The 15,431-nt window shown below is 38.1% G+C and overlaps 1 protein-coding gene across 10 annotated transcripts in view; it reads left to right on the forward strand.

Annotated features, from left to right (window-relative positions):
- ERC1 (ELKS/RAB6-interacting/CAST family member 1) overlaps positions 1-15,431 on the forward strand; it is a 294,250-nt gene that overhangs the window by 51,589 nt on the left and 227,230 nt on the right. For all 10 annotated transcript variants that reach the window (XM_042889766.1, XM_042889771.1, XM_042889768.1 and 7 more), the window contains exon 3: positions 14,595-15,011. In XM_042889766.1, coding sequence (XP_042745700.1) covers positions 14,595-15,011 — 417 coding nt within the window. The remainder of the gene's footprint in view (positions 1-14,594; positions 15,012-15,431) is intronic.

Consider the following 15,431-nt stretch of genomic DNA (forward strand, 5'->3'; position numbering starts at 1 on the left):
CATATGATCCTAGCATGTATCACTATCAGAGTACATCTTGTACAAGTTTGAATGCCTTCCTTTCTGGTAGGTTATGCTACATCTCCTAATTTCTGGAGCTATCCAGGCTCCTCTTCATGCTTTCCAGACAGTTATTGCTTGAACTCATTCAAGGGGATACTGCATTGCCTCTTAAAGGTCACAGAAAGCTCTTTTCAACTTGCTGCAATGTGCTGCATTCTGCTTTGCCCTCCAAGGTGCTGCTGTCATTTCAGCAGGAGGGTAGGTGCCAGAACATTGAGATCAGTGGTTTTTTATATGTTCTTTCACAGGGACAGTGATTGCTACAACCATATCCTAAATTTATCCTGAAATTCCAGTAACACATTTGATCTGCCTGTCTTCCCAAAACTGCACTCAGCAACTGAGGCTTGATATGCCCAGAATAAACGTTTTCAAGTCTCTTCCTTTGGGTGTGCAGCCAATATTTCATGGCAGAGAGCAGAGAAGATAATGTGTATAGTATCAAAAAGCCTCAGGATGGAAAAAGGCTCGATTGAGTCTTGCTGATTGTTACTTTTATTGTAATTTTATTACAAATAATGGGTTTCTGTTTTCTTTCTCCATGCATTTTGAAGAAAATGAGAAAAGTTATGAAGATGGAAAGGATGGATACCTCCAGTTTGGCAAGAGGTTGACTTTATTGTGACAACATCAAGCCCTAATCTTTCAAGATACATTTAAAGTGATTGCTACCATTGTGGCTTATTGTTGTGAATTGATAACTCTCAAAAAAGCCCATATATGCTTCCTGTTTCCAGAAGGGAGAGTGATGGGTTCTTCTTCTATTTATTTATGTATTTATTTACATATAGCGTGCAAATTAAAGTCTTCTGCATTGGCAGATGATGTACCTGGCTAGTGTTCTTGTTCCAGCTATCATTTTGGGCCATGGGAATTTTGGGCCAATTGAGCTTGTAATTATTTCTTATTGTGCTTAAAATAGGCAATACACACTCAAATGACTTTTTGGGGAACTTGTTTTCTTTTCCCTGAAGAACTGATGGGATGGCATATGTGAGGAGATGTAACATTTACAGTTACATATAGGATGGTAAGCAGTCAGAGAGGTGTATTTGAGGGACTGTGAGGAGATAAAGTGTGAATGGGAGTTTTGTCATGACACAGCCAAATTGGTTCCATCTTCTGAAACAGTGGGGTGGTGCGCTGGGCATGCAGGATTTCACCATTCTGTGTTTAGCTCCTTCAGCTAAATATTTCCTTGCAACGCTACTATCTAATTAACGCAATAAAAAATATAAGCAGGAGATGTCCTGATTTCTATTGTCCATCCCCTATGCTTTTCTTCCTCCTTACTTGCTATTTCAGCTCCTGGCCATGAAATGAATGCCAGGACTGCCCCCACAGAGAGACATGCTCAGGGCCTCATCAGCTGTGGGGCAGCAGTTCTGTGCCATTTGTTCTGAGCTGTCTTGGTTAAACTCTGGGTGAAGTCTCCTCTGGCAAGAGCTTTCCACATTTCTGTATTTTTAACACAGCACGAGCTGTGTGCTGTTTGTGAGATAATAACATATTCTGTTATTTGACAAGATCAAGTCCTGTGTGCAGTCACCTCACATTTATGACCATACCTAATCGTTTGCTGCTTTTCTTGGTCAAGAAAACTTCCTTTAAAAAACAACAACAATAACAACAACAACAACAACAAAAAAGCTCAGAATTTCAGTGTGTTCAGAATTTTGGTGAGCCTCTGTTAAGTTTTATGATTATTCTGGCAAGGCGAGTAAATGTTGCTTTTCTTCAGCTGGGCAGCTGGATGCAACATTTACAGTTACATATAGGATAGGATGGCTCTTGATATCTCCTCAGGAAAACAGCTCAGTTTCTGCAGAGCAATAGTTTTTATTAAACTAGTATAGTTTCTGAACTCATTTTTCGTGTCATCTAGAGAGAGTATTTCCTAAACCACCACAAATGCCACAAGTCTGAAAAAAATACTGCTGTGATTGCTAGTCTGTAGTCATGAGCATCGGATAGCTCATGAGATCTTCCTGTGCTGCTTACAGCTGTTGGATGTCACTATGCTATGTTTCAGACTGACAGGAAGAATGAAGTATTATTGTGTCTGCTTGCCGCAGCTCTCTTACAATGTATTGCTGTATGGGGGGCAAATAGAAGCTGAAAAGCTTATTGTTTGATATTGAAATTAATTTTTTGAAACATTATCAATTTATGTCTAACAACCTACCTTGGGATTGTTACATCAGTCCCAGGAATCACGAGGTTGAAATATTCTAAGAGCTTTAAAGATCAGGGCTACTGTGTATTTTATGCCACTGCTTGAGAAGAGTAGGGTTTTATGTGTACGGATTAAGTTATTCAAAATATTTTGGTTTTACATTTGTAGGACTCGTGCACAATTGTATTGATACTTACCCTATAAATCCTCCAAATCACCTAGCATAAAAGGTTTTAAAACTGGGAGGTTGTGCAGATAAAGCTGTCAACAGCTTTTCTGTGCCTTGATTTTTCATGTATTTCTCTTTCATTATCAATCATTGATATTTTTCCTTTTTAAAGCATAGTGTTGGTGTGTGCTCATATCTTGGAAAATGCTGCCATGAGATCAAAGGTTCTGTGGCAGAGTACCTTTTATCTTGCATTGATTCCTTACATCAGCTAATGGAAAGATAAATTTGCTGACCTCCCTAATAGAGTTGGCTAATAAGAATATATTTTTGCAGAAGAGCTCCTGGTCTATTAACAAAATGAGTCATATTTCATATGGAAGCTATCGATTTGAAAATATTATACACTTCTACATATGTAAATGTTAATGGTCTCATTTCCTCAAGTACTACAATTATTTCTAACTTATTTCATAAGATGAGAGGTTCACAAAATCCATATTCGACACTTAATTCGACACCTATTCCATACATACAAGGTTTAGCAGGAATCTATGCTATGGATCAAGTAGAGTTCTAGTGTGCTTTGTACCCATGCAAAACAGCATAAGATAGAGTTTTACAGGATCTCTTCAGCTGGCCTGAGTCTGGACCAGTCAGATGTTTGTGTGTTGGTGGGTCTTTTTGTTTTCTTTTGTTTTTCGACATACACTTCTTACATTATGATCCATTTTATCAACACAGTTTGTGACAAAGGAAGCTGGTGCTCGCCAAATAAAGGAGACAGAACTTATAATTATCTTACTATAGTGAGAAGGTTCCTGGGGATTCTTATCAATGTCTTTAAATACCTGAAGGGAGGATGTAAAGAGAGCCAGGCTCTTTTCAGTGATGCTCAGTGCCAAAACAAGAGGCAGTGGGCACAAACTGCAACACAGAAGGCTGTCTGACCATCAGGAGGCACTCTGTGCTGTGTGCTGTTCTGGCACAGGCTGCTGAGTTTGTGGAGGGTTCTCAGAGATCTTCAGAAACCACCTAGTGTGGTCCTGGGCCCCCTGCTCTGAGTATCTCTGCTTGAGTGGGGGTTAAAGCAGATGCAGTCAGAGGGCCCTGCCCACCTCAACCATCCCATGATTCTGTAATATATATTAAACTGCAAATACACAAGGGCTTTGTTTCTTCATCAGCATAGGAGGAAATCATCAAAGCTCTTATTTGTATATAAATAAAAGATGATATTTAAATAGTGTAGTACTAACCCAATTTCGTTAGTCTCTTAGGAAGTTATATGAGGTTAAAATCAGTACAGAAAATATTAATGTTGCTCATTTGTAGAACATGTTTGTTGTTTTTTTTTTTTTTTTCTTAAGGACAGTTAATTCATAAGACAATGGCTTTTTGTTCAAATAATCGAACATACATTTTTAAATGCAAGTGATTTGATTTTTTTCTCCTTCTGCGCAAACACTGGCATACCATCAAGGTAGCTTCTTGGTACAACTGGTTTCTTTTTCCAGTCTTTATCTAGTGAAAATCATTGCAGGAGTGGAACTAGTTTTATTTATTTTTATTACTGCTTTGTCACAGAAATATTGTCTCAGATTTAAGAAATCGTTCAGCTGCAGATGCTAAAAGAAATACGTTTACCCTCTTAGATTCTTCCTTAGGTATTCTGTTTTGGCGGTTTTGGAGGTACAGGACAAGATGAGATTGATGGGGTTTAACATCCTTTTGTTTTACATCACTTGGTATGATGAGAGGTTATTTTTCTTGTTCATCACAGACTGTTTCTGGCCCTGAAAAAGCATTTCCTGGGCCCAGACTGTGAGAGAAGGCAGTAAAAAATCCGGATGCACTAATTTTAGCAGCCTTGATGGTTTGTTTGTCTTACTCTCTGTTGATCCTTTTTTATAGCAAAACTACAACTACAAGCCAAAATGGATAGCTAATGGTTCTCTCTTTACCTTCCTTAGTCATTTGCTTTAGATGCCTTAACCCTAGCAATCAGAACAAGTACAAGTAAACATATCCTAGGCAGGGATTTTCTCTACATGACATATTTAACGACATATTTCTTGACTGACATATTTAGTAGGTGTCTCTCCTATGTTTGCCAGAGTACTTTACCTACTAAGCTTCCTGGATTGTTTGTGCTGTTGTTCACAGCTTGTTCACTCTTTTTTTCTTCCTTTCCCTTCCCTGACACAGAAGAATGAAGGAAATCACAAGCCAGGATGGGATGAGCTCTCTTTTCCTTTTGTAGGACTAGGAATTAAGACTATTATCATTGTAATCTCATGAGGTTCTGGGCAGTGATAAACAGATGGCAGAAATAAATGTTTGAGACAACTCATCTAGGAATTGCTTTTCTCAGGCCTGTATTATTAACCATGCAGTTGTTTTCCCATAGTCTTTGAATCTAATTTATCTTGGTGTTACATGGCAAGAAATGGAGTTTGTGATTATGTGGAGAACTGTTGTTGAAGACTTCCTAGATCAAAATGTCTTTAAAAACATTCTTGTGAAATGAGAAAAACAGATTAGTGCTAATTTATGTTTTTCAGTGCTTTTTTTTTTGTTAACTACGTGTTAGTAAGGCATGTGCAGGAAGGGACAGGGATAGAACTTAAGACCTAGTTCTCTTGTATGAACGTATATTCTTGGCTTCTATAGTCATCTTCTATATTAAAAGCACATGAAAAAGCACACAGTTATTGAGCTTCTTCCCCTCTCTCATGCTCAAGAATGTAGGCTTCTGAAGCTAAACTTGAGCAGAGTCTCGTCAATCAAGGACTTGGTAGTGGGAATTATATTTATTTAAATAAAATTATTATTTTATTACTATAAAATATTATATATTTTATAGTGTATTATATACATTCTGATAGATTGTAATTGTCTCTATAAATATCTGACTTCTAGTCCCATGCAGTCAAGAACTGAATGCATTTTCAGAACCTAGAAAGTTTTAGCTAGTATGATATTAGCAGTAGTTAGAAAAATAATCCCTTTCTTGGAATGATCCTTGCAGCAGCATAAATCTGCTTTGCGGATATCTCTTGATATCTCTCTCACAAGAGTTACACCTGTGGCTACGTAGAACGTATTGACATAGCTAGAAAAAATATGAATGGAAATTCTGCTGATGTCTACACCTTGCGTTTAACTGATCTTTTTACTCATTCTCCATGTAGTAAGTTTCTGTGAAAAGATCTGCATCGTTATTTATTTGTACAATCATAGAATCACAAGGTTGGAAACAACCTATAAGATCATCCAGTCCAACCATCTCCTCATCACCATTGCCACCACAAGCACTAAAGGTATAGATCAAGATCTAGATATAGATCAAGAACCTTGTAGCATGGCTTATCAAAATCTCCATCATCTAGTAGTTGTACCATGTTGTTAATGAACATGCTTTTGGAGGGACATGTATCTTTACTGGTGCTTTTGTCGTATTTTAGAAATGCCATTTTCTGAAGCTGAAGAAGGTGAATTTTGGTTACGTCTGTCATTGCAACCAGACACATTCGTGTTTCTGCCATGACAAATCATTGCTATTTTTATTTAATTACTCTTTTACAATGTATTTAGTTCCTACAGAGCAATCATAATCTACAGAGGTCAGAGTCTGTAGTCTTGACTAAAAAGTTTCTTAAAGCATGTAAGAAAATAGAATTTGCTTATGTGGATGTCCTTCAATTCCTAGCTATAATTCCAACTTTGAAGGCTGTGGCTTCAGAATAACTTCATGTACTCAAATTCCAAACGCAGGACAATAATTTGTATTTCTACCCAATGAGTTGTAACTGTTTGTCCACTTCCAAGGCACAGGTTTCTATTCTCATTATCAGTCCCTCTTCAAGTATTGCTAGAACATTTGCTTTCCTCTTCAGTGACTCTGTGAAACTCATGAAATGGAGGGAAATCTGTTTCTGTTAGTGGTCACACATCCTCCTACAGGTTCTTTTTGAGCTGTGTTTACCTAGTGCATTTCAAGTTAACACTGAGGTGCATTTACAGAAGGTGTATGTCATAAGCATCCTTCTGTACCCAAAGAAAGCAGAAAAAAAACCAAGCCAACATAAACAGTTAACTGATGCTTCTCTTCTTGCAATCTGTGGCTATGAGCTCTCAGGGAAGCTTGCTATTCTTCATTTAATAATTTATTGTTAAGAGCTCTCATTATGGCTTGCTACTGGGATTTTTTTACCAACCATAGTGCTGTCCACGGTGTGGTTCATTTGCAGATTTCACAAAGACTGGCCCACTTTTGTCTTCAGACAGAGGAGTAGGCAGTGCTCCCCATGCAGATTGTCAAGATGTACTCTTCTTCCTTTAACTTTCATCCAGTTATTTGACAGTGTAGACATTGGCCTCTGGGAAATATAATCTACAGATTTGTCTGAAGAAATGAAGAATGAATTCTCATCTGTTCCCAGCCACAGCTCTCTATCTTTTTTACTGTAATATATTCCATGACATATTTCTCCTGTTCCTTAAAAGGAAACGCAGGATCTCCTGAGAAATTCTTAAAAAAAAAAAGAAGTTGTCCAAATACCAAAATGCCTGCTCTCAAGAACGATATGGGGCACTTAATCCAATTTCTGCAGTGCAGAATTAGTGTGCCAACGTTCAAAGGGTGTAAAATGTAAATGCTAGGAAGATTTGCATGAGAAAAAGCTCTTTGAAGCATGCTGAAATAGTAATGTAGTTATACCTTTGGAAACTTAGGCACACAATAGGTGGAGCTAACTGGTAGGATCTCAGATATTTTTCCTTTCAATTCTATTTCCCTCTGGGCCATTGATAGTATCTGCCACAGAGGTCAAATTGATTCATCCCTTAGGATGCCAGAGAACTGTCAGAATTATACTTATTGCCCAAACGCTGATAAACTCTTATTTCAAAAGTTTACTAGGTTTTTCTATGCTTAATCAGAATTTATATTCCTATCATCCAAGCGTACTCGCAAATGTATTCAAAATAAGCTATGTACCTCAGGTATTCTATTGAAGCAGCCCATATGTGTTCTTTACTCCTTGAAAATAAAAATTACTTTCCTTTTTTCTTTGTAGGATATGCTTTTTTTATCACAAATGAAAATTTTTCATGTTGGCATTTGCCACTGAATATCTGATATACTCTCTTGCTTTACCTTGCAACCTTTATTATTCATGTACCTGTACACTTAGTATGAAGATATTGAATTGCACTTTTGGTTCTTTTGTGGCTACAAATTTAATAGCTTGTTTCTGATCTGCTTGCTTTTGGAGTTTAAACTCACTTCTGCTGATGTGTGTGTGTGTGTGCGTGTGTGTTGAGTTTTTTGGTACAGGCAACAGAGAAGGAATTAGGCTGCTGCACCCTGGCCCCTTAAACCAAATGAGTCAGTTTGTGTGAGTTTAGCTGAAAAATGCGTTGCTGTCAACTTAAGCTTTTTATCTATGGCACTTTTTTATTATTTTGCCTTTCTGCTGTCTCAGAGGTAATGCAATGTATGGTTGTCTTTAAAATACAAGTCTGCTTCTTTAACTCTCACAGATTAAATCCTATTACAGTCATAGTTGTATTCTCTATCTAAGCTAAACATTATAAAAATCACCCATTCATTTCCATTCAAATAAGGATTTTTGAAGCCCCGGATCCATCTTACCGGGAATATGTAGTGTTTCTGGAATCAGCAAGTTCTGTTTCATGCCAGCCCTGCTGGACACCTGACATTAGCCCTTTTTTCAGCTTCTTTGCGTAGGCTGCAGCTGAATGTCAGCAGGGACTCCCTCAGACAGCCAGGCCTTTGCTTCTACTGTGCATTCAGCAGAATCTATTTCCCAGAAATGCTGCCAAGACATTAACTCTTTGTGAATGGGAGAGAAGGATTTCCCATAGTGACCAAACTGTTCTAGAATTTGGCATGTGATCGCTTTTGAGCTTAAGGCAGTTCATCCTCTTACAAAAGTCTGAAATGCTTTCATTGTGAAGAACGCTAAAGGAATCGTCATAATGCAAAAGTCTGTGATCGTGCTTGCAGATTTGCTGGCAAGAAAAGCACAGTCATGGACTCCCGTAGGTTCTGCCATTTTCTGGTGCTGCACATTTGAGGACAGACCTTACTGAATTGTCCTTCAGACATAAAATATATTGTAATCAGTATTTCTGTCATTCTCAGAGTAGTAGCAGTGTAGTCATGTTCTAAAGGTAAAAGTAATGAAGGTTTTGTAGGTGCTACAAGTGTGTCTATTTCAGACCTTGGTGGGTCTTTTTTTATTTTTTTTTCCTAGCAGTAAACATAGTTGGCTGAATGAACGAGATTACCTTTAAACTGGCAACATCAAAATCCCGTTTTTTGGTCAATTAACACTACATCTATCTCTTTGTTTTTCTTTTTTTCCTCCTCCCTGGGTTGCATTCAAACTTGTGACATCACAAATGCAAACCTGTCCTATGTCTTTCCTAGCACTTACCGTCTTCTAATGAAGAACAGCTTGATCACTGAGCAGATTTGCAGAAAACTGCCAAATATGTGCACATCATAAAGCTGTCATTCAGTACAGGATGTCCTGGCTTGCAGTTGAAGTAGTCAGGAAATTTTCAGTTACTAAGTTTGTCAATCATATTTTTAATGAGAAAAATTATTGAATCTGCCAATTTCAGAAAACCTTTGTTAGGAACAAAATTCTTCCCTCCGTAGTGGAATTTCTAATTAAAAATTAGAAAAGAGTGAGATGAGATCAACCTTTGAGCAGGAAATAGACTTGTTCAGCAGTGCACACTGGAGTATAGGAGATCCTTAGTGGCATCTGGGCTAATTCAAGGACTTTGAGCTGAGACTCAGCTTCCCTTTAAGACATTGGGATGTGGTAGACATTTGTTCAAATACCTAAGCCAGTCACTAGTCAAACCTTTATACAAAGTAGAATCTCTCTCAGCACCTTCTATAGGAATGACTTGTTAGAGATCCACTCAAAACTAGTTTATTGTCTGCTGACTGAAGCCTGGTTCGGGATGCATGAGAACGGCATGTAAGAACTTGAATTGTTATCTTCCAGACTGAAGCTGTTCTAACTAGCACTGCACCGTGTATGCTTGTGGAACATATCTGTCCCTTCCTTTCCGTCACTCCGTATTCTTTTGTTCATTGATGTGAGCGATCTCAGTGTAAGAAGACAAAAAAAAACAAAGGAAAAAGACAGGGTTCTTACATTTCTTTCTGCTGATCCTTGGCAGGCATCTCTTGAACAAACTGTTTGCTTTTTTGTTGTTTTTTTTTTTGTTGTTTTGTTTTGTTTTTTAACCCTAAATATTCAAATAATTTCCTTGGTTAACCTACTTAGAATTTAAATCCAAGAGATTAAGAAAAACTTCACTACAGAAGTGTTCAGTTCCTACGTGCACCGCCTCTGTTGCACAACCCACTGTTCTAACTTAGTCCTTCTTGAATAGGATGAGTTACTTATCTTGTTAAGATAGCTACAAAGACAGTGTCTGCGGTGTGAATAACCTAAACCAGGCAATTAAAAACAAGCACACAAATGCTTATTGAAAATATCTTAGCTTGGGAGGTCAAGCTCTGTCTTGCAAAGATGAATATGGAAATCCTTTATTTTAAAAGTATGTCACAATTTAATTATTCTGTTCAAAATCATGCTGGTAGCAATGCTTGCCTCCTTTTGATCTAAAATTTAGGGCTAGAATGGGGGTCTTGGCTATAAAATACCAACTAAATTCTCTTTTCTGTCTGGTTGCATTAAAATCCACGTCTCTCACTTGCTTTGGAATGGTAAGATGATGACAAACATTTAAATTAATTGGAAGAATTGCACTTCAGGTCTTTCTGCTCTGGTGAGTGTTACCAATTAGAATATGAAATTGTGCTCTCAGTATTTTCTGTCAGGCCTACTAAATCTTTAAATATTTCATGCAAAATGGAAAAGTTTCAACGTGGAAAGATGAAAAGAGCTGCCTGCAGCAAGGTTCCCAAATTCAAATAGAAAGAAGTGTGTTACAGTGCCCTGAGAGTGCAACAATGCAATTTTTAGTGAACCAGATAGGAGGAACTCCTGTGTCATTGGTTGTGTTTATACAGTAGGCTGGAAATTCATCTAACCAATATGCCAAGGTGTGGGAAATGTGAATTTGAAACCTTTAAGGCAGTGAAGGAGACTGAATCATGTTCCACTGCTTACAGATGTAAATTTTGTGCTACTGGATGAAAGGCAACCCCATTTCCTGTGCTAATTAGCAATCCTTAAGTTGCCCCATGGAGGTAATAGAGGCAGTGTAACACCTTGTAAGAAAATATGCCTGCACCTTGGATGTTTAAGATTTAAATTTCAGGTGATCATAGAGGTGGGTAGTACTAAGATGAAAGTACACTAACCAGAAATAGCTTTATTAGTGAGTCATGCTTACAAAAATACCTTTGTAATTTGCAGATGTAGTTATAATTTGTAGTGAGGCTTAAAGACCGACTTTCATTACTGGAAAAAACAGCAAATCCTCAAGGTCTGAAATAAGAGCAGTAAGCTTTCAGGAAAGCATAGATTGAACATAATTGCTTTGACTTTAAATACATTGTCTATATTACACTACTTAAGACTTTGATCAGTACTTTACCCATCAGAATAGGATGTAACCTAGCTTAATGGTAGTAAAGGCATTTTTACTTGTATGTTTCTAGATGGGATCATTTCAACAGTATTTTTTAAGTTTGACAGAAGTCTCTGGTAAGGTTCTAGAAATAGGATTAAGTGACTAACGTCATGAAGACTTGGAAAAGATTTTTGCCTTTCTGGAGCATCACTGATTTAAAAGTGAAGCTTGAGAAATGGATGAGAAGCTAAGACTTGTCTGCTCCTTCAGAGGGAAAAGGATGTTTTGTTTGAAAGGTTTTGGAAGAAAGAGCCAGAACATCTGAAAGACTAGTTTATTTATGATGTCAACTAATAAAGAGCATTGTTCCATTATTCTGAAAAACATTAAAAAAAAAAGTTGGAAAGCGGAGAAAAGAACTCATTTTGCATACCTCTTTCATGTTGGAAAGGAGTGGGTGTCAGAAACACAGAATGATTTTCTGTGGCTTATTTTCCCACCACCTTACACATAATGAAGTTTCTTCTCAGCTGAGCAGCTCAGAGAGCAGCGATAGGAATTTGCAGTGTCAATGCCAACCTCTCCTGTCTCCCTACTCCTTAGTTTTTCCTTAAAAACTGCATTCAAGGCCATTGCCTACCAGTTATGTTGGGTGTTCTTTAACTCTCTTTTCATTGCTTAAGACTGATGGATCACATAAGGGCTGTTTGTCACTGTTGCTGAATTTTATTTCACATCCCATTTCTGAATAATAGAGCAGGCTGCTTTTGTTTTTGTTTTTGTTTTTTGATCCAGGTGTTCTAATGGGGGCTTTCCCAGCTTTGGGGGCATAACTTTGTGGGTCTATGAGACATGACATTTGCCTGTGTAAGCTGAATTGAGATTTCACAGCAGATCAGCTGATTGCAATTCTAATGCAGGAATTTTGTTGTGGTGATTTAGTCCGCTGATGTTTATAAATAACCAAGTTTGATTCTGAGACAGCACTGAGTAGAGGAAGTCATTTCATTTGGTAGATGATGTGGTTGCTCAGAAGCTCTTTTCCCTCTTGGAAGAAAGGAAATGCTGAAGAGGCAGGATGTGGAGAGGCAGGTGGAAGCGTGTAGGAACTTGTTTGTTAGCTGCAGAGCAACACGCAGCTGGGCTCTGGATAAGCTGGGCTTTTCAAATCTCTGTTTGCAAATGGAATTAACTTGTGTGGAATTGTTCAGTTCTGGTGAGGTTATCGATTTTTGAGTTCAAGGAAATTTAAGGATGTTTTCTCACTGCTGATGTAGTCCTACTGACTATTGGTGCTGTATAGTACAGATAAGACAAACTTATTGTGAGCATGGTACATTTTCTCTCACAGCTTGATCGACGTACGTTAATTGAACAGATTGTAGTAGCTCTGATTGCCTACCTGCGTGCTGGCATGTTTGCAGTGGTGCCTCATTTTTTAAACTTGAAGGTCTCCTGACATTCTTACTTGGACTGCGTTTTGGAGAAATGACAAGAAATGAAATTGGAAATCTTTATTAAAACAAAACAAAAATAGATAAAAAGGTTTTCTGAATTCAGATTGATTCCATTGAGATGTTTCTTCTCTTCTTTTCTATTACTGATACCAATCTGAAAATAAATCGTAGCACCCACCAATATCACAAAATCACAGAATTGCAGGGGTTGGAAGGGACCTCCAGAGATCATCGAGTCCAACCCCCTGCCAAAGCAGGTTCCCTACAGCAAGTCGCACAGGTAGGCATCCAGGCAGGTCTTGAACATCTCCAGAGAAGGAGACTCCACCACCTCCCTGGGCAGCCTGTTATCTATTAATAATATATCAGCCTGTTTCAATAGATTATCAATATATAAACTAAATGCATATTTAAGAAGAGTAATCAATTATTCTCTAGCATAATAAACTTGTGCTTAGTTATCACACATTCTGTAACCTATTGTTTTAATTTAATAATAGCATGACTGTCTGCCAAGTATTGTGCTACTGAAGAAAAGATAATTGCAGCACCTTCAATCATTTGTGAAGCTACGCTTTTAAGCTGATTTCATTTTATGGTAATAACATAAAAAATGGTTCCTCTTTCATCTCCACCAGCTCCTTGGCTACATTACGTATTCCCAACCCTACTTTGTGCCAGTTGGTGTAGTCACGTTATCAACTGGATCAGAAAGCTGGCTGAAGAGACTTTGTTTTGGTGGAGCCCGTATTCATCTAGATGAAGTTTTGATCCAGTTCTGAGTGCCAGCCACTTAAGAGAGCTGGCCTGTTCGTTTAATAGCACTGTGGACACAGATGAGCTGATTGTGAAGCGGCATTGTAAGTTTTGAAAACTCTTCTTAGGCCAGCTGGAGAACTTGATTTTTCGTAAAGAAAATAAGATTTGACTGCCTTTATGCGTCTTTCCACATAACAAAGCTAAGTGTTAAATATTTCTAAAACAGTTTAAAGCTAGATATGTTTACTGCAAATGATATTTTCTGCTTTGTTTTCATAGTATCACAATGTGTCTTCTGCATTGTTTGATAACAGTTGATAATACTAATACTTCACTCCTCAGGAATACTGGAAGTAACTATTGCCAATGTCGGATTTTTGTAATGTAAATGTAGACCCTAGAGATCAGTCTGTCTGACTTGTTCACTTTCAAACAAGATTCTAAGCATGTCTGCCACATGAGAAGAAATGTGTAAAGACATATCACTCAGTGGTTATCTCATCTGTGGTAATTCTTTGATCTTTGTTCAGTGTCTTAGTACTTGTCTCTTACTGACTTATGTCAAAACTTCTGTCTCACAGAGAAGAATACAAACATTTACGTAAATATGAAGTAGGGACTTCTTCCCATGCAAGCTGTACTTCTCCTGTTTTATCCCAGTAAATTATACTACTGTATGCACAGTCACTGAGATAGAATTTCTTGTCTTGCACAACCACAAATGACTGCTGATCATTTGATTGACTGCACATTGCTCTTTGTAAGGCAACAGTTAGTTCTCTACTAAGGTCCTCATGCATACAATTGTGTGCATTACAGTCAGCATATATCCATTTCTCTGTAGTTGTATTTCTTTTTGACATGATCTAATCTCATCTGTAAGTCAACTGGGGGAGGTCTGTGCTAGGTGTAGTTTTGGTACTGAAGACCTTCATGGCTGATTACATGTTATTAGCTGGTACATATATTTTTATAGTCCCTTTGCTTTGCTGAGACAGTAATTCTCATCCAGATCTTCCTATGCAGAATTCTTCTGTAAGATAGACAAATACTTGGGGGAGGGCAAGGGGGAACCTATCAATTTTTGCGTACTGATATTTTCCCTTTTGAAAAGGTGATTTACTTAAGTTGGTAGAAGTGGGAGAGTCACTTGAGTGAGAATTTCCATTGTTAAACAACTTCTACCATATGGAAAAGAAGGGACTTGAATTTTCTATGGAAAACCGTTAAAATTCTGCTTTGAAAAAACAACATTGACTTGCCAACACTACAGTTTTCTCTTTGTTGGTAGTTGAGGAAGACTGAAGTGGCCCATATTGTTCTCCTTATTTCTCAGTGGAGGGAATCCTCTGATTTTATTTCTTTATTCTTCTAGCATATGCAGATGACTATCCAGGCTCTTCAAGATGAACTTCGGATCCAGCGGGACCTGAACCAACTGTTCCAGCAGGACAGCAGCTCTAGAACCAGTGAGCCCTTTGTGGCAGAGCTGACAGAGGAAAACTTTCAGCGGCTTCACACAGAGCATGAGCGCCAGGCCAAGGAACTCTTCCTCCTACGTAAAACCTTAGAAGAGATGGAACTGCGCATTGAGACACAGAAACAGACCTTAAATGCACGCGATGAATCCATCAAAAAGCTGCTGGAGATGCTGCAGAGTAAAGGTCTGTCAGCAAAAGCCACTGAGGAAGATCATGAACGAACAAGGCGGTTGGCTGAAGCAGAGATGCATGTACACCACTTGGAGAGCCTTCTCGAACAGAAGGAAAAAGAAAACAACATGCTTAGAGAGGTATGTGACCGAGCTGTGGGTTCAACTCTCATCTTAATGCCTAGTTCTCCATCTCCTCTCCATTTCATATTTTCAAGGAAAGAGTTTTCCATCCTTCTACAAGCTGTGTTTTTATGTTGCAGATTTAACAGAATTTGTCCCTTTCTTAAAATTTCTTTGTTTTTCTTGCATGTGGTTTCTGGTGTGTTGTATGTTATGTTCCACTTTCCCCATCACCGCAGTGTTATACTTTGGAGATGAACTGTTACCTGGACTGTAAAATGTATTCCTCCATTCTGTTCTGGTTTGAGAGAAAGTGAGAAAGTAGCTACCTGTATTTAATAGAGAGCTGAGAGAAATCTTTGCAGGAGTAATAGATGATTTCTCTGCGGTTTCCATGGAAACAGTCATCTTGCTGAGAAGGGTATTTGATAAAACTAT

This window comes from Lagopus leucura, unplaced genomic scaffold, assembly GCF_019238085.1.
Source record: "Lagopus leucura isolate 7727_CA_CO unplaced genomic scaffold, USGS_WTPT01 Super-Scaffold_100159, whole genome shotgun sequence".
NCBI classification, from domain to species: Eukaryota; Metazoa; Chordata; class Aves; order Galliformes; family Phasianidae; genus Lagopus; species Lagopus leucura.